The sequence below is a fragment of the Mustelus asterias genome, chromosome 1, assembly GCF_964213995.1.
Source record: "Mustelus asterias chromosome 1, sMusAst1.hap1.1, whole genome shotgun sequence".
Classification (NCBI taxonomy): domain Eukaryota; kingdom Metazoa; phylum Chordata; class Chondrichthyes; order Carcharhiniformes; family Triakidae; genus Mustelus; species Mustelus asterias.
The window spans coordinates 193058578-193082312 of NC_135801.1; the positions used below are offsets into that span (position 1 = coordinate 193058578).

Sequence of the window (23735 nt, forward strand, 5' to 3'; positions counted from 1 at the left end):
AGCCCATTGGCCAACATTCCTCCCTCAACTAATCCCAAAATAATCCCAAACTGATCATTTAATCTTATTGCTGTTTTGGGGATGTTGTTGACATGGAAAAACAATTTTCTCCAACAACAATTTAGTGCCTAATGTAGTGAAACATTATGGATGAGACTCTCCATCCTACCAGCCGCATGTTTCCCGCCAGCGGGAAGTGGTGCGTTGTTTGCTCGCGGCGGGATTCTCCAGTCCCGCTGCTGTCAATGGGAATTCCCGTTGACATCACCCCACGCCGGTGGGAAACCCGTGGGTGGGGGTGCGCTGCTGGCAGGACCGGAGAAGCTTGCTGGTGTGAATGGCCAGAGAATTCTGGATGACAAGTGTTGTCAAACAGAATTTGACACCAAGCCATAAAAGTAAATATCGGGCTGAAGTAGGTTCCTTGAGAAGAAGGGAGGGGTGTTGATGTTTAGGGAGAGAATTCCAGAGCCTTACGACCTAGGCAGCTATAGTCATGGCCATCACTTGGGGAAGCGCTAGAGGCCAGAATTGGAGGAGTGATACTTGCATTGGAGTGAAACAGTGAAGGTTCACTAGATTGGTCCCTGGGGTGAGAGAGTTGTTCTCTGATCAGAGGCTGAGTAAATTAGGCCTGTATTCTCTGGAATTTAGAAGAATGAGAAGCGATCTTGTTGAATTACACAAGATTCCAAAAGTATGCTTGACAGGGTAGCTGCTGAGAGACTTGCTGCTAGTCGGGAAATCTAAAACATGGGGGCGTATTCCCTCGGATGAGGAGTTGCTAATTTAGCACTGAGATGAGGATAAATTACTTCACTTGAAGGTTTGTGGAATTTTCTACCCGAGAGGGTTGTGGATGCTCCACCATTGAATTCATTTAAGGCTGGGATAGACATATTTTTCGTCTCTCAGGAATTTAAGGGAAATGGGGAGTGGGCAGGAAAATGGAGTTGAAGCCCAGGGACAGCTCTGATCATATTGAATGATAGAACAGGCTCCGTGGGCCATATTAGAATCATAGAATCCCCACAATGCAGAAGGAGGCCATTCGGCCTATTTAGCCTCATCGACCATAATCCTACCCAGGCCGTATTACTCTGCTATTCCCCTGATACTAGGGCCAATTTAGCATGGCCAATCAACCTAACCCGCACATCTTTGGAGTGTGGGAGGAAACCGGAGCACCCGGAAGAAACCCACGCAGACACGGGGAGAATGTGCAAACTCCACACAGACAGTGACCTGAGGCTGGAATTGAACCCGGGTCCCTGGCGCTGTGAGGCAGCAGTGTGAGCCACTGTTATGGTGCTATGCTATGGTTAGCTATGGTCTCCTGCTTCTGTTCCTTGTGTCCTTGTGAATGCACAGGTGAGGGGTTTTGAAGATAGGGATTGGTGTGGTCATGGTGGGATTTGAAAAATGAGGCTAAGAATTTTAAAATTGAATTAAGTCAGAGAGCAAAGTGACAAATGAGCGGGACTTTGAAAGCGATTCACGATTTTAAATGCTTTGTTTCAGTTTTGTCCGGCACAAAGCATCTACATATTTGCTTGATTTCTTCTTTAAATGTAGATATTTTCTATCACTAGATTGGTCCCTGGGGTGAGAGAGTTGTTCTCTGATCAGAGGTCTATCACATTCTTTTTTCGAGCTGAGCAGTCATTTTTGGAACTACTTTTGATTTGTTTCCTTAAAAGCAAGTTCTTTTCTCAAGCGGCCTCTGGTTCCTTGGCACTATTTGTAGGGGCACCTCCTGTCCGACATCCTCATTCGGTGAACAGCAAATTTGTGGGGTGTTCATTTCATGGCTCTTTGCTCTTGCTGTGCATGCTGGGCTGTTGCATTTACTGTTTACCAATAACTACAGTTCTGGGGATTAAAAAATGTTGTCAGTAAAAGAGATCCCAAAGCTGTTGCATTTTGTTAAAAATCCAAATGCTTCATGAATGTCCTTCAGGGAAGTAAACCTGTTGCCTTTACTTGATTTAGCTTACATTTGTGACTCCAGTCCCACAACTCTTAACTGCTCTCTTCAGGGGCCTCGCAAGTCATTGATTTGTATCAAAGGCAGAAGCAGGTCCACTGCCACCACCTCTCGGGAACTAAGACAGGGCAATATAAGTCTGTGGAGCTTCAGTGAAGTCAAAGTATTTCAGGATTTAGGTGAGATAATTGACAGGACAAAGTGGGATAAAAAAAAAACCTTAATGACCAATGTTCCTCTTTGTTTGATTTCCAATTCCCTTTTCCTTCGCCCCATCCCACCCTCTTTCTTTCTCTTGTGCGTTATTTCTGACATACTCTCCCCCTTCCCATTAGACACTATCCTGCATTGAAGACGATGGAGCACATGGAACACACATTCCTGCCGCGGGTGAATCCCTATCGTTTCTGCACAATAATGGTGGAAGATATCCCCAGGTTACGAGAGGAGATAAAGGAGGTTTCCATGTCAGACCTGAAGGATTTCCTGGAGAGCATCCGAAAGCATTCGGACAAAATCGGAGAGACCGCCATGAAACAGGTGAATCCGCCACATCACACTGACACCACCATGCATTTGTGACAGGAGATAAAGGGATGTGATTAGCTGTTCAAAAGGGGTCCAGCGCAGGTCCTTCAGACTAACAAATAACCTATAAAAGGTGAAGGCGGGAAAGTCTGTACGGAACTAGTAGAAATGGCAGAGGTGCTCAATGAGTATTTTGCCTCGGTTTTCATAGAGGAGAAGGACCTGGGTGGATGTACTGCAGACGTGCGGTGGACTGAAAGGATTGAGTATGTGGACTTTAAGAAAGAGGTTGTGCTGGAATCTTTGAATGGCATCAAGATAGATGAGTTGCTGGGTCCGGATGGGATGTACCCCAGGTTACTGTGGGAGGCGAGGGAAGAGATTGCAGAGCCTCTGGCGATGATCATTGCGCGCCAATGGAGACGGGAGAGGTGCCGGAGGATTGGAGGATTGCGGATGTGGTTCCTATTTTCAAGGGGAATAGGGATAGCCCAGGTAATTACCGACCGGTGAGTCTAACCTCAGTAGTTGGTAAGCTGATGGAGAAGATCCTGAGGGACAGGATATATGAGCATTTAGAGACATTTAGTATGCTCAAGAATACTCAGCATGGCTTTGTCAAGGGCAGATCGCGCCTTACGAGCCTGGTGGAGTTCTTCGAAAATGTGACTAAACACATTGACGAAGGGAAGGCGGTAGATGTGGTTTATATGGATTTTAGCAAGGCGTTCGATAAGGTCTCCCATGCAAGGCTTCTAGAAAAAGTGAGAGGGCATGGGATCCAAGGGGCTGCTGCCCGGTGGATCCAGAACTGGCTTGCCCAAAGGAGGCAGAGAGTGGGTATAGATGGGTCTTTTTCTAAATGGAGGTCGGTCACCAGTGGTGTGCCCCAGGGATCTGTTCTGGGACCCTTGCTGTTTGTCATTTTCATAAATGACCTGGATGAGGAAGTGGAGGGATGGGTTGGTAAGTTTGCCGACGATACGAAGGTTGGTGGGGTTGTGGATAGTCTGGAGGGATGTCAGGAGTTACAGAGGGACATAGATAGGATGCAAGACTGGGCGGAGAAGTGGCAGATGGACTTCAACCCAGATAAATGCGTCGTGGTCCATTTTGGTAGGTCAAATGGGATGAAGGAGTACAATATAAAGGGAAAGACTCTTAGTACTGTAGAGGATCAGAAGGACCTTGGGGTCCGGGTCCATGGGACTCTGAAATCGGCCCCGCAGGTGGAGGAGGTGGTTAAGCTGGCCTATGGTGTGCTGGCCTTTATCAATCGAGGGATTGAGTTTCGGAGTCCGGGGATAATGATGCGGCTATATAAGACCCTCGTCAGACCCCACTTGGAGTACTGTGCTCAGTTCTGGTCGCCTCATTACAGGAAGGATGTGGAAAAGATTGAAAGGGTGCAGAGGAGATTTACAAGGATGTTACCTGGATTGAGTGGCATGCCTTATGAGGATAGGCTGAGGGAGCTCGGTCTTTTCTCCTTGGAGAGACATAGGATGAGAGGAGACCTAATAGAGGTGTATAAGATGTTGAGAGGCATAGATCGGGTGGACTCTCAGAAGCTTTTTCCCAGGGTGGAAATGTCTGCTACGAGAGGACACAGGTTTAGGGTGGCGGGGGGTAGGTACAGGGGAGATGTTAGGGGTAAGTTTTTCACACAGAGGGTGGTGGGCGAGTGGAATTAATATTTAAGAAAAGATAAGATTGCATTAGAAGCAGTTCACTTGTCTAATTCCTGGGATCGAAGGGGTGATGCTTATTTTACCAGAAAATGCATTTTACCAGAAAATCAATCCATTACAGTTTAGAAGAATGAGAGATCCTTTATGAGCGATCTTTTATTCTTCTTGGGATGTGGACATTGTTGGCAAGGTCAGCATTTGTTGGCTATCCCTAATTGCCCCTTGTACTGAATGTCTTGCTTACAGAGGGCATTTAAGAGTCCATTACATTGCTCTGGAATCACATGTAGGCCAGGCCAGGTAAGGACAGGAGATTTCCTTTCCCACTGGACACCAGATGAGTTTTTACGACAATCGACAATGGTTTCATGGTCATCATTAGACTTTTAATTTGAGGTACCACTATGCCACTGAAGCATTTAAGCTCCGAAGGATACATGACAGGGTGGATACTGGGAGGATGTTTCCACTTGTGGGGGAGAGAAGAACCAAGATGCATGGTGTAAAAATAAAATAGATCCCATTTAGGATGGAGATGAGGAGACGTCGAGTGGGTCATTAGCCTATGGAATTCACTTCCTCAAAGAGCTGTGGAGGCAATAGAGAACATAGAAAAACTACAGCACAAACAGGCCCTTCGGCCCACAAGTTGCACCGGTCATGTCCCTCCCTATCATTGAATAAATTCAAGGCTGAGTTGGATAGATTCTTGATTGACAAGGGAGTCAGGTGTTATGGGGGCAGACTGGAAGTAGAGTTGAGACTGCATTCAAATCAGCCATGATCTTATCAAATAGCAATGCAGGCCCGAGGGGCCAAATAGCTAATTCTCTAATTTGTATGTTTGTATGTATTTATGTTAATTTACTGGAGTTTTATTAGAGTAGAAGCATAAACCTCTGGGGAGCTGAGAAACCTCATTCCCAATCACCCTGAAATCCTCAGAAGAACTTAGAGCTCCTAACATAAACACGCCGACCCCAAATGTGTATTGAGCAAAGAACAAACAAAAGTACAGCACAGGAACAGGCCCTTCGGCCCTCCAAGCCTGTGCCGATCATGATGCCCTAACCGTTCTCTGATGGGAACAGAGAAGCCCCCCCCTGCCTTCCCAAATCCATAGTTTGTCCAATAAACTGAGACCGTCACATGCTGCTCAGACTCCAAGCAGCTCGTTTCTTTCAAACAGGAATTGATATAATAATTGAATTTTTTGGCAGCCAGTATTGTCCTGTGCACTGCCCTGCTTGAAAACATGACGGTTTTTATTGGGAAAGTTGCCTGTTAGTTTTAAAGTAAAGTAAAGTTTATTTATTACTCACAAGTAAGGTTTACATTAACAATGAAGTTACTGTGAAATTCCCCTAGTCGCCACACTCCGGCGCCTGTTCGGGTCAATGCACCTAACCAGCACGTCTTTCAGACTGTGGGAGGAAACCCCACACAGACACGGGGAGAATGTGCAGACTCCGCACAGACAGTGACCCAAGCCAGGAATTGAATCCGGTCCCTGGCGCTGTGAGGCAGCAGTGCTAACCACTGTGCTACCATGAGCCACTGTGGTGCTTGTAGAACTTAGAGAATGAAAGTAGAAATTACTGGGAAACATTGAGGCTCGTATTGCATCAGCCATGGCTCTAAGGGTAGCATCCTCACCTCTTAGTCAAAGGTCATAGGTTCAAGTCTCCACTCGAGAGATGAGTGCATGTAATCCAGGCTGACACAGCAATGCAGTAGAAGATGCAGCCCTGTCAGGAGATGTTCTTTGGGTAAGGTGTTAAACAAGTGCCCGGTGTTCTCTCTCAAGTGGACATAAAGGAAACTTTGAAGGAGAGCACGAGAGGTTAATGTCGTTAAAATTGATTATTTGCTCAATGCCTCATTTGTGGGGGCGTGCTGTGTGTAAATTGCCTCATGCATTCCCTATGTAAGATCAGTGACTACACAGTATTGTTTTGACTATAAAATAGTTTGAGAGGTCCTGAGTTTGTTTAGCAGCTATAGAAATGCATATCTTTTCTTTCCTCTTTTGCTCTTCTGCCTTTCTTTATCTCTCTCAGCACCAGGGGAATGTAGGGTACAGTGCGCTCTCAGTGCACTGTTCTCAGCTTTGGTTGTGAATATAACCCAGGCCGATGGAGATGAAAGATTTCGCAATCTGCTGGCTGTCGGGTTTGAATATAAAATTAGTTTGGGTGCAACTTTAATCTACCTCCCAGTGGGATGGACCTGGCAATGTTTTAGATTTCCCACATCAGCTGTCCTGTAACATTTCATTAAATGGAAGCAAGTCACACTTGGTAAAATCTGGGGCACTGTTCTGAGGTCAGAACTGAGGCTCTTTGTGGTAGAGCTGTACAGCTACATCTGACCCCCTTGTCTAACCTGAGGGAGATATTGACACTGGGAAGCAAAGGTGTTCCGTTCCATTAATGTGACACAAGATATATTGTCTTTGAACAAACTGTTCACACTTCCAAAAAAGTTGTGGTGAATAGTTTGTCTTCAAGTCCATTTTGAATATTAGAAAATTAGGTCAGACGTTGAACATTTTTTTTTGCATGTATCTGTTTGCTGAACATTGGAAGCTAACCTCTGCATTTAGAAAACTCTAACCACACGGTGCTCACTGCCTCTTTTTTTTAACTTTTGGCAAATAGGTTCTCTCTCTCTCTCTCTCTCTCCCCCAGTTTTGCAAACATGCATTGACCCAGTCTGGTGTTGGTGGTTTTATAGATGTGGGAAATAACTTGTGCTACATTACAAGCTGATCTTATCTCTAAGGTTTCAGTTAATGGTGGGTATGTGAAATATGTTATTACTGCTTGAACTGCGCTGATATTTAGCAGCGCTTTTGTCGAATTGTACAGCATACAGAAGCTGTTGGCCCATCATGTACAATCCAACACTTTGAAATAGCTATCCACCGTCCCCTTCCATTACCTTTCTCTCACATCAACACCCACCACCCCACCCAACAATTCTTACGTTGCAAATCTTCACCCAATTTCCTTTTGAAAGTTACTATTGAATCCAATTCTAACACCCTTTCAGACTGTGTATTCCTGATCATAGTAAGGGTTTTAACAACACCAGGTTAAAGTCCAACAGGTTTATTTGGTAGCAAATACCATTAGCTTTTGGAGCGCTGCTCCTTCGTCAGATGGGATGGATATATCCACTCCATCTGACGAAGGAGCAGCGCTCCGAAAGCTAATGGCATTTGCTACCAAATAAACCTGTTGGACTTTAACCTGGTGTTGTTAAAACTCTTACTGTGTTTATCCCAGTCCAACGCCGGCATCTCCACATTATTCCTGATCATAGCAATTCGACTCATTAAAAAAAATACTCCTTCTCTTCTCTCCTCTGGAAAACATGATAATTGCTGCTACCTCATCCAAAAAGCTCTTTCAATGTGCTGCTACTGTATTCAGGTCATTGAGAAGGGAGTTTGTAGGTTTAACGGGAGATGAGACAGAGACTAGGTGCCTTTGGGTCTGAAAAAGAATGGAGGAGAGTGATTGTACATGGACTCTGGATGAAAAGCTTTAATGGGTCGAATGTTTCTCTCTCACTCCAGAATCGTTGGCCCTGGATTGTAAATCGCTGTCAATTCACAGGGTCCAGATGACAGTATGATATTCAGAACATTTCCCATCCAACATTCATGCCCCTTTACTCTACAGAGCACCTCTTCAGTTACTCCCTGAATTTGCTGACCCTTTTTAACCCACAATGCAGTCTGTTGTCTGTATTTGCTACTTTTGATGTAAAGTAGCTAAATATAAACTTTAATTTTCATCTTCAGAGTTTGAAGTTGTGTGCCGCCTTCCCTCGACCTGCCCTCATCCTTTGTTGCATTTAAGATTATGAGATATCATGTGTTAATTTATACAAAATTTAAAAGCAATTAATAAAGCACAAGAAATACTGCGGCAGTTTAAAGTTTGTTTATTAGTGTTATTAGTAGGCTTACATTAACATTGCAATGAAGTAACTGTGAAAATCCCTTAGTCGTCACACTCTGGCGCCTGTTCGAGTACACTGAGGAAGAATTTAGCATGGCCAATGCACCTAACCAGCACGTCTTTTGGATTGTGGGAGGAAACCGGAGCACCCGGAGGAAACCCACACAGACATGGGGAGAACATGCAGACTCCACACAGACAGTGACCCAAGCCGGGAATCGAACCCAGGTCCCTGGCGCTGTGAGGGTGCAGTGCTAACCACTGTGCCGCCGTGTCACACAGTTTAGTGGTTGTGACACGGCACTAGCAAGCAAGAATGGTGAGTTCAAATCCAATCTGGGATTGGAACTGAATAAATCTGATAATTGATTGTAAAACCCTAGGTGTCCACTGATGTCCTTCAGGGAAGGGACCTGCCCCCCCTTACCTGTTCCAGCTCATATATTTGACTCTAATCTAGAGTGAGTCTAATGAGTCAGCTGACTCTTAAATGGCAGCAAGGGATGGATAATTAATGCACCCTTGCCCGCTGTTACTGTGCTGCAAGAGAAACATTTTTAAAAATGCGCTGGATGAAGTGCGAGCGAGCAGAGTTGTTTTCAACTTTGAAAACACGCTGCAATTATCTTCCTTCTCATTGCACTTTCAAGTGGTTCGCTGATGGCAGAGTGCCGAAACCACCAGTGGGAAGTTCATATTCCAGAAATAGACAAACTCTCAAAGAAAATTCCCAAGTTAGCTTCAAAACCATACACACGCCTGAAGTGTTTATATTGCTGGAAAATAGTTAACTGTTCTTGAAAAAGAAAAGAATGTCTTTTAATTGAAGAGGGAGCCTGGCCCTTGGAACTTCTTTTCGAGGAGGGTAATCTGACCATAGAGACCCATTTAAAATGATCAAACTATAATACAGAATATTTTGTTTATACAACTGGAGATCAACTGGGAGAATTACTGATTCTAACCAGACTGAATCCAAGCTCCATTGGCCCTTCATGATGCAACAAGTTGACAGAGATCCTTGTTGTGGCTTTAAAGTCTCTCTGGGGCTTTTATTGACCCTACCTCCATCCATACGTCCCTGTTTATACACACTTTGTTCACCTGAGGTCCAGAGTTTCTCCCTGTTTCCTACTCTACAATCAATGTATGTAATTTCAATTGATGTGCACTGGAATTTCCCCCCCAAAGACCTGAAGAAACAACATGCATTTATTTCAATACCTCAGAATGTCACAATGTACTTTACAGCTATAATAATCTTGCTGAGCCGAGTCTTCTGTCACTAACACCCTTTCTTTGCAACATGAATAAGGCGCTGCTTCTGTGGCTGCAGCACATGAGTCAAAACCTGGAGACCTACAGTGCCTGGTCCAGGTAGAGACAGCTGGTTTTAAACTCATACTGATCCTTTCCTATTGGACGAATCTCTACTCGCTCAATAAGGGAATTCATACTCCGTGAAGCCCACTGGGAGGTCTATTGACCATCCCCCTTAACCTCTGTGGCCATCATAACATCTCTCCCTCCTTAAGCCCATTTCTCCCCCAGCACCCCAGCCGTGGGAAGATCCCTTCTGCTGCTTGGTGATTGGCCCGGCGTCTGTCAAAGGCGGGACAGGATCTGGTCATGTGAACCGAACTGGAGACCATTGTTTTTGGAGGGAGGTTCGTAAAGCCGCAGGCGTAGATTCTTCCTGGGGTTCTGCTTCAGCTGAGGCACCAACTTCTTCTGCTTCCATCTTGAAATCTGTGTCCTTGTCACCCAGGGAGGCAAGCGTAGGGTCAGCTTCAAGTCGAGCCTGACACTGGCAGCAGCTGTCTCCATGGCTGGTAACGAGGCCTGCAGGATACAGGCCCTGTTTTCTCCATTATTACTTGCCTTGACAATGAAGGTTGTCCGGGGGGAAGAAACAACTCGTTTTACTCCTCATAGCCAAGATGATAATCTCGCCAAGACCAGTCTTCCATCACTAAAACTCTTTATTTACACAGTGAATAAAGCACCACTTTTGCGACTACAGTCAAAGCTCAAAGACCTATAGTGCCCAGACCAAGTAGAGACAGCACGTTTTAAAACTCTGCTGCCCCTTTCCTATCAGGTGAACATCTGCTGACTCAATAAGGGAATTCATACACCACAAGGCACACGGGAAGCTCCATTGGCAATTCCCCCCCCCCCCCAACAACCTCCATGGCCATCATAACAACAGCTGAGGTGTCGTCATTGTTGTAAAGTAGAAAATGCAGCAACCAATTTGCACCTGGTAAGCTTCCATAGACAGCAATAAGGTAAATTACCAGATCTTGATTGATGGATAAACATTGGTTAGGACACCAGTGAGAACTGCCTGACTCCTAAACATACTGCAGTAGGATCGTTTTTGATGTCCACCTGAGAGGATAGCTAGGGCCTGAGTTTGACGTCTCATTAAGAAGTCTAACAACACCAGGTTAAAGTCCAACAGGTTTATTTGGTAGCAAAAGCCACTAGCTTTCGGAACAGGCTGTTCCTTCGTCAGGTGGGTGGCCACCCACCTGACGAAGGAACAGCCTGTTCCGAAGGCTAGTGGCTTTTGCTACCAAATAAACCTGTTGGACTTTAACCTGGTGTTGTTAGACTTCTTACTGTGTTTACCCCAGTCCAACGCCGGCATCTCCACATTTTGATGTCTCATACCAGAGATGGCACCTCTGACAGTTCCTTCACTTCAAAACCTATTCATTGTTGACTGGAAGGACTTTTTCGATGCCATGAAGCTCCTTTAAGGCAGTATATAAAAGCGAATATTTTCCTCATTATTAAAATCATAAATGTTCCACTTGGGAAATGTCGCAGCCATTCAGTTTATCCACTCTGTGCTGTCCTCAAGAGCCACCTTCTTTAATATCATAGAATCACAGAAACCCTACAGTGCAGAGGAGACCATTCAGCCCATCGAGTCTACACAGGACAACCATCCCACCCAGCTCCTATCCCTGTAGCCCCACATATTTACCCTACTAGTCCCCCTGACACTAAGTGGCAATTTAGCATGGCCAATCAGCCTAACCTACACATCTTTGGACTGTGGGAGGAAACCGGAGAACCCGGAGGAAACCCACGCAGACACGGGGAGAACATGCAAACTGCACACAGACAGAGATCCGAATCGGGAATCGAACCCAGGTCTCTGGAGCTGTGAGACAGCAGTGCTAGGCACTGTGCCATCGTAACATTGGAATTGAAATTGTGCAAAACAAAATGTCTTGTGTTCTATTTTGAGTGTTTTTGAATTAAGAAGAATTAATTCCAAAAGCTAAATTTACATAAAACACTATTTCATTCCCTCTCTGAGGATTGTGTCCATGTTTGAGCACCATGATTTCGGAAAGGTGTTAAATTTTTAGAGAGGATACAGAAGAGATTTATTGGACTGATTCCTGGAATGGGGGAATTACAGTTACATGAATAGACTGGAGAAGCTGGGATTCCTTTCCTTAGAGCAGAGAAGGCAAAGAGGAGATTTGATGGAGGTCTTCAAAATTATGAAGGCTTGAGATGGAGTAAATAGAGAGAAACTTTGCAGTGGCTGAAAGACTGATAACTGGAGGGCGCAGATTTAAAATTATTGACAGAAGAAGCAGAGGCGACATGAGGAAAAACCTTTTAACACAACAAATGGTTAGCATTTTGAAACTCACTGCCTGATAAAGTGGTGGATATAGATTCAGTAACAGCCTTCAGAAGGGAATTGGATACATATTTGCAGGTGAAAGTGCAGCAGTATGTGGAATGGTGGTGAAGTGGGACTCCCCGCCCTGTGGGAGGCCTCGATTGCCCTCCCCTTCACTCCAGCGGGCCGGGCTGCCAGCTCCCCGCAAGTGGGGAGCTATACTGAACCCCACTGGAGTGAAATACTCTAGGCAGGAAAGGGGGAGAAGCTAGTGGGCCCACAGACTTCAGTCCCGGGCCCGCTAATGCTATGTAAATTATACTGAAGTGCTAATTTAAATAATTTATTTAGCTCTGCGCCTATTTCTGGCCTTGGTGCCCAGCGCGGAGCTCGCAAAATGGCCTCCGCTCGAGTCTCCTGGCCCACTGCGCTACAAAAGCAGCGCAGCGGGATGGGAGAATCACCCCCTATGATTCTTCGATTATGATTCCCACAGCGTTTGTGGCAAGTAATTCCACATACTAGCTATCTTTTATGGAGTCATTTTTCTAACCTCCTGAAACATTCTGGTGAAAAGAGTGTCTCTACTGACATTAACTTGGGTTCTTCTGTGTGGCTGGTCTTGGATTCTGGACTGGAACTGGGTATGGTGATAGATACTGACTTTTAGAACGTTCGAAGGAATTTCATCATCATAGAATCCCTACAATACAAAAGAAGGCCATTTGGCCCATCGAGTCTGCACCGACTCTCTGAAAGAGCATCTTACCCAGACTTTCCTCTCCACCCATCCCTGTGATGCCATATATTTACCCATTAATCCTTATACATCTTTGGACATTAAGGGACAATGTAGCATGGCCAATCTACTTAACCTGCACATCACGCAAACCTCCCATCCATTGACTCTGTCTACACTTCCTGCTGACTCAGCAAAGCAGCCAGCATAATTAAGGATCCCACGCACCCCGGACATTCTCTCTTCCACCTTCTTCAAAAGTCTGAGGTCATGTACCAACTGACTCAAGAACAGCTTCTTCCTTGCTGCTGTCAGACTTTTGACCTTGCATTAAGTTGATCTTTCTCTCCACCCTAGCTATGACTAACACTACATTCTGCACTCTCTTGTTTCCTTCTCTATGAACAGTATGTTTTGTCTATATACTGCGCAAGAAACAATACTTTTTACTGTATGTTAATAGGTGACATTAATGAATCAAATCAAATCAAATCAAATCAAATCTTTGGACTGTGGGAGGAAACCGGAGCACCCGGAGGAAATCCACGCAGACACGGGGAGAAAGTGCAAACTCTGCACAGACAGTGACCCAATGCCAGAATTGAACCCGGTCTCTGGTGCTGTGAGGCAGCAGTGCTAACCACTGTACCACCTTGTCCCTTTTAGAATGTACTTTTACTGAGAAAAGTATTCAGTCTATTCCATTGCATATTGGTTTATATTGGTGGAAAATGTGGGACTGCCAGACGTGGAGAGAAGGTCCTTGAGAAACCTATTGTTGTCAGGCCGCTGTTTGGTAATGTGAAAGATTTGATGGTGTCAGCCATGGCTCACTGGGTAGCTTTTGCCTCTGTTGTCAGGTTATGTGTTCAAATTCTGCCCCAGATATTTGAGTATATAACTGAGGTTGACACTCCAGTGCAGTATTTAGGGAGTGCTGCACTATCAGAGATGCCATCGTTTGTGTGAGATGCTAACTTGAGGCCCTGTTGAGCCTTTTAGATGGATGTTACGCATGGCACTATTCAAAGAAGAGCAAGTGTTCCAGTCAATCCACACAAACATGAATTATCTGAGAACTCTTTGTGGGATCTTGTAGGCAATTGTTTCTTACTTACAACAGTGATTACATTTCAAACATAGTTCATTAGCAGTGAAGTGCTTTGGGGAGTCCTTAGATCATAAAAGGTGCAAGTTTGTTTTTAATTTCCTGATCGTCACCTCATCCTGTCTTTATAGGCCACTAATGTGACCCTGGAGACATAGTAAAATGATCAAACTGCAATACCATTTGAACAGCTCAACCTGGAGGATTGGTAATTCCAACCAGACTCCACTAGCCTCACATACTGTAGCTTGACCAAGGTCCTTGTGGCTCGCCCGACCCTACCTCCACTCAGTGTTCCAGTTTGCACCTTGACTATTTTGATACCCATAGTCACTCCTTGTTGCCCTCACCACAATTGATTGAAGTCATTTCAGCCTTCGGCTACTGGGGATGGCACTGTATCCTACAGTGATTTGCCCTGTGTCGAGACAGTGAGTGTCTGCAGGCTGGATTATTCGATCGTGATCTCACGCTTAGGCAAAAGTGTGTATTTTCCCAGTAAGGGAGACTGGAATTCTTTGAATCAGAGTGTTACAGCACTTTTGGCCTGTTGTGTTTGTGCCAGCTCTTTGCAAATTGAATTCAACCAGTCCCACTGCTCCACACTCTTCCCATAGCCTTGCAAATCTTTTCTCTTCAGGTTCTTATCCAGTTTCTGATTGAATCTGTCTCCACCACACTCGCAGCTAATGCATTCCAACCACTCGCTGTTTAAAAAAAGGTTTTACTCATATTGCTGCTGGCTCTTTCGCCATTTGCTTTAAATCTGTGTTCTCTTGTTCTTGACCTTTCTGCCAATGGGAACTGTTTCTTTCTCTGCCTACTCTACCTAGACCCCTTTTGAACACTTTTTGATTTTGAACATCTCTATCAAATCTCCTCTGAACCTTCTCTAAGAAGAACAGCTCCAGTTTCTCCAACCTATACAAATAACTGAAGTCCACCACCCTTGGAACCTTTCTCGTAAATCTTTTCTGCAACCATCTAATGTCATTCTTAGACTGCTGCCCAAAACTGGACACAAATACTTGATGGAGAAGGGATTGGATGGTTACAGTGGGAAGATAGAAACTTAGAACTAGAAGCAGGAGTAGGCTATTCGGCTCTTTGAGCTTGCTCCGCCATTCATCATGATCATGGCTGATCATCAAATTCAATATCCTGATCCCCCCTTCCCCCATATCCCTTGGTCCCTTTAACCGCAAGAGCTATATCTAATATCTTCTTGAAATCAGACAACATTTTGGCTTCAACTACATTCTGTGGTAGTGAATTCCACACATTCACCACCCTCTGGGTGAAGAAATTTCTCCTCACCTCAGTTCTAAAAGATTTACTCCTTATCCTCAAACTATGACCCCTAGTTCTGGACTCCCCTACCATTGGGAACATTCTTTCTGAACCTACCCTGTCTAACCCTGCTAGAATTTTATACATTTCTATGAGATCCCCTCTCACTCTTCTCAACTCCAGTGAATATAATCCTGACCCACTTAGTCTCTCCTCAGATGACAGACCTGCCATCCCAGGGATCAGCCTGGTAAACCTTCGCTGTACTCCCTCTGTAGCAAGGACATCCTTCCTCAGAAAAGGACACCAAAACTGCACACAATTCTCCGGGTTTGGCCTCACCAACATCCTATACAATTGCAACAAAAAATCCCTATCCTCAAATCCTTTTGCTGTGAAGGCCAACATCCCATTTGTCTTCTTTCCTGCCTGCTGTACCTACGCGCTTACTTTCAGTAACTGATACCCGAGACCAAGATCTCACTGAGTATCCGCCCCTCTCATTTTACACCCAATCAAGTAATAATCTGTCTTCCTATTATTGCTACCAAAGTGGATAACCTGATTTGATTTATTATTGTCACATGTATTAGCATACAGTGAAAAGTATTGTTTCTTGCACGCCATACAGACAAAGCATACGGTTCATAGAGAAGGAAAGGAGACAGTGCAGAATGTAGTGTTACAGTCATAACTAGGGTGTAGAGAAAGATCAACTTAATGCGAGGTAGGTCCATTCAAAAGTCTGATGGCAACGGCGAAGAAGCTCTTCTTGAGTTGGTTGATATGTGACCCCAGACTTTTGTATCTTTTTCCCAATGAAAAAAGGTGGAAGAGAGTATGTCTGGTGTGTGTGGGGTCCTTAATTATGCTGGCTGCTTTGCTGAGGCAGCGGGAAGTGTAGACAGAGTCAGTGGATGGGAGGCTGGTTTGCATGATGGATTGGGCTACATTCACGATCTTTTGTAGTTTTTTGCGGTCTTGGGCAGAGCAGGAGCTATACCAAGCTGTGATACAACCAGAAAGAATGCTTTCTATGGTGCATCTGTAAAAGTTGGTGAGAGTCGTAGCTGATATGCCAAATTTCCTTAGGCTTCTGAGAAAGTAGAGGCGTTGGTGGGCTTTCTTAACCATAGTGTCAGCATGGGAGGACCAGGATAGGTTGTTGGTGTTCTGGACACCTAAAAACTTGAAGAACATAACATAAGAACATAAGAACTAGGAGCAGGAGTAGGCCTGCTCTGGCCCCTCGAGCCTGCTCCGCCATTCAATAAGACCATGGCTGATCTTTTTGTGGACTCAGCTCCACTAACCTGCCCGCTCACCATAACCCTTAATTTCTTTACTGTTCAAAAATTTATCTAACCTTGCCTTAAAAACATTCAATGAGGTAGCCTCAACTGCTTCACTGGGCAGGGAATTCCACAGATTCACAACCCTTTGTGTGAAGAAGTTCCTCCTCAACTCAATCCTAAGTCTGCTTCCCCTTATTTTGAGGCTATGCCCCCTAGTTCTAGTTTCACCCGCCAGTGGAAACAACTTCCCTGCTTCTATCTTATCTATTCCCTTCATAATCTTATATGTTTCTATAAGATCTCCCCTCATCCTTCTGAATTCCAATGAGCATAGCCCCAGTCTACTCAGTCTCTCCTCATAAGCCAACCCTCTCAACTCCAGAATCAACCTAGTGAATCTTCTCTGCATCCCCTCCAGTGCCAGTATATCCTTTCTCAAGTAAGGAGACCAAAACTGTACACAGTACTCCAGGTGTGGCCTCACCAGCACCTTATACACTGCAGCATAATCTCGCTGTTTTTAAACTCCATCCCTCTAGCAATGAAGGACAAAATTCCATTTGCCTTCTTAATTACCTACTGCGCCTGCAAACCAACTCCTTGAGATTCCTGCACAAGGACACCCAGGTCCCTCTGCACAGCAGCATGCTGCAATTTTTTACCATTTAAATAATAGTCCATTTTGCTGTTATTCCTACCAAAATGGATGACCTCACATTTACCAACATTGTACTCTATCTGCTAGACCCTCGCCCACTCGCTTAGATTATCTATATCCCTTTGCAGACTTTCAGCGTCCTCTGCACACTTTGCTCTGCCACCCATCTTAGTGTCATCTGCGAGTTTTGAGACACTACACTTGGTCCCCAACTCCAAATCATCTATGTAAATCGTAAACAATTGCGGTCCCAACACTGATCCCTGAGGCACACCATTAGTCACTGATCGCCAACCAGAAAAACACCCATTTACCCCCACTCTTTGCTTTCTGTTAGTTAACCAATCCTCTATCCATGCTAATACATTACCCGTAACACCGTGCACCTTTATCTTATGTAGCAGTCTTTGGTGCGGCACCTTGTCAAATGCCTTCTGGAAATCCAGATACACCACATCCACAGGTTCCCCATTGTCCACTGCACATGTAATGTTCTCAAAGAATTCCACCAAATTAGTCAAACATGACCTTCCCTTCATGAACCCAAGCTGCGTCCTACCAATGGGACAATTTATATCCAGATGTCTCGCTATTTCTTCCTTGATGATAGATCCAAGCATTTCCCCTACTACAGAAGTTAAGCTAACTGGCCTATAGTTATCTGCCTTTTGTCTACCTCCATTATTAAACAGTAGCGTCACATTTGCTGTTTTCCAATCTGCGGGAACCACTCCAGAGTCCAGCGAATTTTGGTAAATTACCATGAGTGCATTTGCTATTTCTCCCGCCATCTCTTTTAGTATCCTGGGATGCATTCCATCAGGACCAGGAGACTTGTCTACCTTTAGCCCCATTAACTTGCCCAACACTACCTCTTCCGTGATAATGAGGATCTGATTAAAATGAAAAGGGAGGCGTACGTTAAGTCCAGGCAACTGAAAACAGATGGAGCTCTGGAGGAATACAGAGTAGGAAAGATCTCAAACGGGGAGTTAGAAGGGCAAAAAGAGGTCACGAGATGTTCTTGGCAGGCAGGATTAAGGAGAATCCTAAAGCATTCTATTCATACGTTAGGAACAAAAGAGTTGTCAGGGAGAAAATCGGACCTCTCAGGGACAAAGGAGGGGAATTATGAACAAAGAACAAAGAACAAAGAACAATACAGCACAGGAACAGGCCCTTCGGCCCTCCAAGCCCGCGCCGCTCCCCGGTCCAGGATTGAATCCTGAATCCAGGATCCCCGCCCAATTTTCCAGCCTATCTACATACCAATATCAATATGCTTAGAACCCAAGGGAATAGGGGAGATCCTAAATGAATACTTTGCATCGGTATTCACGAAGGAGAGGGGCGTGTTAACCGGGAGTGTCTCGGAGGGAGGTGTTGACCCGTTAGAGAAAATCTCCATTACAAGAGAGGAAGTGTTAGGTTTTTTAGGGAACATTAAAACTGACAAAGCCCCAGGGCCTGATGGCATCTATCCTCGACTGCTCAGGGAGACGAGAGGTGAAATTGCTGGGCCTCTGACGGAAATCTTTGTCGCTTCTTTGGACACGGGTGAGGTCGCTGAGGATTGGAGGATAGCGAATGTGGTCCCGTTGTTTAAGAAGGGTAGCAGGGATAACCCAGGAAATTATAGGCCGGTGAGCTTGACGTCCGTGGTAGGGAAGTTGTTGGAGAGGATTCTTAGAGACAGGATGTTTGTGCATTTAGAACGGAACAATCTCATTAGTGACAGACAGCATGGTTTTGTAAGAGGGAGGTCGTGCCTTACAAATTTGGTGGAGTTTTTTGAGGAAGTGACAAAAACGGTTGATGAAGGAAGGGCCGTGGATGTCGTCTATATGGATTTCAGTAAGGCATTTGACAAAGTCCCACATGGCAGGTTGGTTAAGAAGGTTAAGGCTCATGGGATACAAGGAGAAGTGGTTCGATGGGTGGAGAACTGGCTTGGCCATAGGAGACAGAGGGTAGTGGTCGAAGGGTCTTTTTCCGGCTGGAGGTCTGTGACCAGCGGTGTTCCGCAGGGCTCTGTACTGGGACCTCTGCTATTTGTGATATATATAAATGATTTGGAAGAAGGTGTAACTGGTGTAATCAGCAAGTTTGCGGATGACATGAAGATGGCTGGACTTGCGGATAGCGAAGAGCATTGTCGGGCAATACAGCAGGATATAAATAGGCTGGAAAATTGGGCGGAGAGGTGGCAGATGGAGTTTAATCCGGATAAATGCGAAGTGATGCATTTTGGAAGAAATAATGTAGGGAGTAGTTATACAATAAATGGCAGAGTCATCAGGAGTATAGAAACACAGAGGGACCTAGGTGTGCAAGTCCACAAATCCTTGAAGGTGGCAACACAGGTGGAGAAGGTGGTGAAGAAGGCATATGGTATGCTTGCCTTTATAGGACGGGGTATAGAGTATAAAAGCTGGAGTCTGATGATGCAGCTGTATAGAACGCTGGTTAGGCCGCATTTGGAGTACTGCGTCCAGTTCTGGTCGCCGCACTACCAGAAGGACGTGGAGGCGTTAGAGAGAGTGCAGAGAAGGTTTACCAGGATGTTGCCTGGTATGGAGGGTCTTAGCTATGAGGAGAGATTGAGTAGACTGGGGTTGTTCTCCTTGGAAAGACGGAGAATGAGGGGAGATCTAATAGAGGTGTACAAGATTATGAAGGGTATAGATAGAACATAGAACATAGAAAGCCACAGCACAAACAGGCCCTTCGGCCCACAAGTTGCGCCGATCACATCCCCACCTCTAGGCCTATCTATAGCCCTCAATCCCATTAAATCCCATGTACTCATCCAGAAGTCTCTTAAAAGACCCCAACGAGTTTGCCTCCACCACCACCGACGTCAGCCGATTCCACTCACCCACCACCCTCTGAGTGAAAAACTTACCCCTGACATCTCCTCTGTACCTACCCCCCAGCACCTTAAACCTGTGTCCTCTCGTAGCAACCATTTCAGCCCTTGGAAATAGCCTCTGAGAGTCTACCCTATCCAGACCTCTCAACATCTTGTAAACCTCTATCAGGTCACCTCTCATCCTTCGTCTCTCCAGGGAGAAGAGACCAAGCTCCCTCAACCTATCCTCATAAGGCATGCCCCCCAATCCAGGCAACATCCTTGTAAAGATAGATATATCCTTACTGATTGTGGTCTGTGAGATAGGGTGAACAGTGGGAAGCTTTTTCCCAGGTCGGAGGTGACGATCACGAGGGGTCACGGGCTCAAGCTGAGAGGGGCGAAGTATAACTCAGATATCAGAGGGACGTTTTTTACACAGAGGGTGGTGGGGGCCTGGAATGCGCTGCCAAGTAGGGTGGTGGAGGCAGGCACGCTGACATCGTTTAAGACTTACCTGGATAGTCACATGAGCAGCCTGGGAATGGAGGGATACAAACGATTGGTCTAGTTGGACCAAGGAGCGGCACAGGCTTGGAGGGCCGAAGGGCCTGTTTCCTGTGCTGTACTGTTCTTTGTTCTTTGTTCTTTGATAGTTTCTAGGTTCTCACCTGCCATAGCCTTCCTGTCATCAATTTTTGGCATGTTATTTGTGTCTTCCACTGTGAAGACTGACACAAAATACCTGTTCAATGCCTCAGCCATTTTCTAATTTCCAGTTATTACATCCCCCTTCTCGTCCTCTAAAGGACCAATGTTTACTTTAGCCACTCTTTTTCGTTTTATATATTTGTAGAAACTTTTGCTTCTGTTTTTATATTCTGAGCTAGTTTACTTTCATAATCCATCTTACTTTTCTTTATAGCTTTTTTTCGTGGCTTTCTGTTGACCATTAAAGATTTCCCAATCCTCTAGGTTCCCACTAATGTTTGCCACTTTGTATGCATTTTCTTTCAATTTGATACCCTCCTTTATTTCCTTAGATATCCATGGCTGATTATCTCTTTTTCTACAGTCCTTCCTTATCACTAGTATATACTTTTGCTGAGCACTGTGAAAGATCGCTTTCCTCCATTTCTTCTTCGTCCCCATTGATGTAGACAGGGGCATTTCTCCCCTGCGCTTCCAGAGGTTGATGACAATCTCCTTCGTTTTGTAGACATTGAGGGAGAGATTATTGTTGCCACACCAGTTCACCAGATTCTCTATCTCATTCCTGTACTCTGTCTCGTCATTGTTTGAGATCCGACCCGCTACGGTGGTGTCATCAGCAAACATGAAAATCGAGTTGGCGGGGAATTTGGCCCCACAGTCTTGGGTGTATAAGGAGAATAGTAGGGGGTGAGAACATAGTCTTGTGGGGCACCGGTGTTGAGGATGATCGTGGAGGAGGTGTCGTTGCTTATCCTTACTGATTGTGGTCTGTGAGTTAGGAAGTTCAGGATCTAGTCGCAGAGGGTGGAGCCGAGGCCCAGGCCACGGAGTTTGGAGATGAGTTTTGTAGGAATAATGGCGTTGAAGGCTGAGCTGTAGTCAATAAATAGGAGTCTGACATAGGTATCCTTGTTCCAGGGGTGAGTGCAGGGCCATGGAGATGGCGTCTGCTGTGGACCTGTTGTGGTGATAGGTGAATTGTAGTGGATCTAGTCAATCCGGGAGGCTGGAGTTGATTCGTGCCATGGCTAACCTCACATTACACAATGTTAGATTTTGATGAGGAAAAATGGGAGGAAGTTCAAATGCAGCCTGAACATTAGCATGCACTGGTTGGGCTGAGTGGCCTGTTTCCACGCTATCTATCCTTCGTGATCCTGTTCCTCTCTGGTTTTTTTCTACCAAGATTAATCTTCACACTCCCCTACATTGAACTTCATCAGCAGTGTGCCCACTCATTCTGCCAACCTCTCTCACCGTGCCAGCCTTGAAGTCTAAGCTCCTCCTTACTGTTTTGAATACTTAAAGTTTGTGTCATCTGTAAATTTTGAATTTATTTCCAGTAGACCCAAGTATAGGTCATTATTATATATCAGTGGTCCTGGGGAAACCTGAGCATACCCACCGCCCCTGTCTGAAGAATAACTGTTCATCGCTGCTGTCTGTTTTTTCTCAGTCAACTTCGTATCCAGACTGCCACTTGCCCTTTTATCCCAGGGGCTTCAGCTCTGCGGGAAAACCTGTTATGTTGCACTTTATGAAAAGTTCCTTCGCCGTTGCTGGGTCAAATTCCTGTAATTCCCTCCCTGACAGCAGCGTGGGTGTGTGTACACCACATGGACAGCAGTGCTTCCTGAAGGAGGCTCACCACCACTTTCATAAGGGCAATAGACATTGCCCTGACCAGTGTGAGCATGTTTCACACCATTACGACAAGCAGCCCCTTTTGCCCTTGGGAGTACAATAAGTATAATTGCACGCACTCACGCTTGCATTCACATACCTTGAGCACTCTAAGTTAAGGTATATGTAAGGTGGGCAGCACGGTGGCACAGTGGTTAGCACTGCTGCCTCGCAGGGACCCGGAATCGATTCCCAGCTTGGGTCTGTGCAGAGTCTGCGTGTTCTCCCCATGTCTGCATGGGTTTCCTCCGGGTGCTCCGGTTTCCTCTCACAGTCCAAAAAACGTGCTGGTTAGGTGCATTGACCATACTAAATTCTCCGTCAGTGGAGAGGATGTTTCCACTGGTAGGAAAAAGTATTCGCATTCCAACCATTATTCATGTAAATTGAGTCTGTGTCTTATAAGTTCTGTTTGTGAACAGAATTCCCACTCACCTGAAGAAGGGGCTCAGAGCCTCGAAAGCTTGTGTGGCTTTTGCTACCAAATAAACCTGTTGGACTTTAACCTGGTGTTGTTAAACTTCTTACTGTGTTTACCCCAGTCCAACGCCGGCATCTCCACATCAGGAAAAACGAGAACCAGAGGGCACAACCTCAGGCTAAAGGGTCGATCCTTTAAAACAGAGATGAGGAGGAATTTCTTCAGCTGGAGAGTAGTGAATCTGTGGAACTCTTTGCCGCAGAAGGCTGTGGAGCCAAGGTCATTGAGTGTATTTAAGACAGAGATAGATAGGTTCTTGATTAATCAGGGGATCAGGGATTATGGGGAAAAGGCAGGAGAATGGGGATGAGAAAAATATCAGCCATGATTGAATGGCGGAGCAGACTCAATGGGCCGAGTGGCCTAATTCTACTCCGATGTCTTATGGTCTTATGGTACCCGAACAGGCACCGGAGTGTGGCGACAAGGGGATTTTCACAGTATGTTTATGTAAGCCTCCTTGTGACACTAATAAACAAACTTAAACTTAAGCCCTTCATCCTGAATGTATTCTAAATAGAAGGCTTGCCTGTCGGACCTCGCAATTTGGCTGCTCTGACCTGATGACCTTTCCTCCGTTTGGCAGCCAGGGTCTGTGGCTGGTTCAGCCAGAGTTGAGAGATAATTGCGGCAGGAGCTGGAGTTGCGGGTTCTTGCAGTACACCCTTGAGGCTATGTCTTTTTTTTCAGAGTCTGGTGCAAATTTCAAAGCATGTGTTAAGTTTTATGTGATGCTGATTAAGATGGTGGGTCTCAGGAACTGGCAGAGTTGAGAACTACATCTGCCAGCAGGCATGTAAAGAAGTTTTTTTTGCTCCACATTAAAAAAAAATAAGAGGAGCCAATTTTTTTCTCTAAATTTCTTTGCACAACAGCCATGGGAAAGGAGTGAAAACAGATATCGTGCAGAGGGGATTTGTAGAAAAACAGACGGTAGAACTCTCAGTTAGTTTAATGCTCATTTGGTCCCTTTACTTTGTACCCTTTCTCTCTTTTTCAAGTAGTTTTGAAAAACTTGTTTGTGAGACTTTCTGTGCGAATGTTAGCCCGATTTGCTCTCATTTTAAGCCTCTGGTATTGCCAT

General features: G+C 45.3%; 1 protein-coding gene across 2 annotated transcripts in view; it reads left to right on the forward strand.

Moving 5' to 3' along the window:
* The window catches only part of exoc6b (exocyst complex component 6B), a 631370-nt gene that overhangs the window by 156713 nt on the left and 450922 nt on the right, over nt 1-23735 (forward strand). For both annotated transcript variants that reach the window (XM_078224516.1, XM_078224517.1), the window contains exon 6: nt 2323-2527. In XM_078224516.1, coding sequence (XP_078080642.1) covers nt 2323-2527 — 205 coding nt within the window. The remainder of the gene's footprint in view (nt 1-2322; nt 2528-23735) is intronic.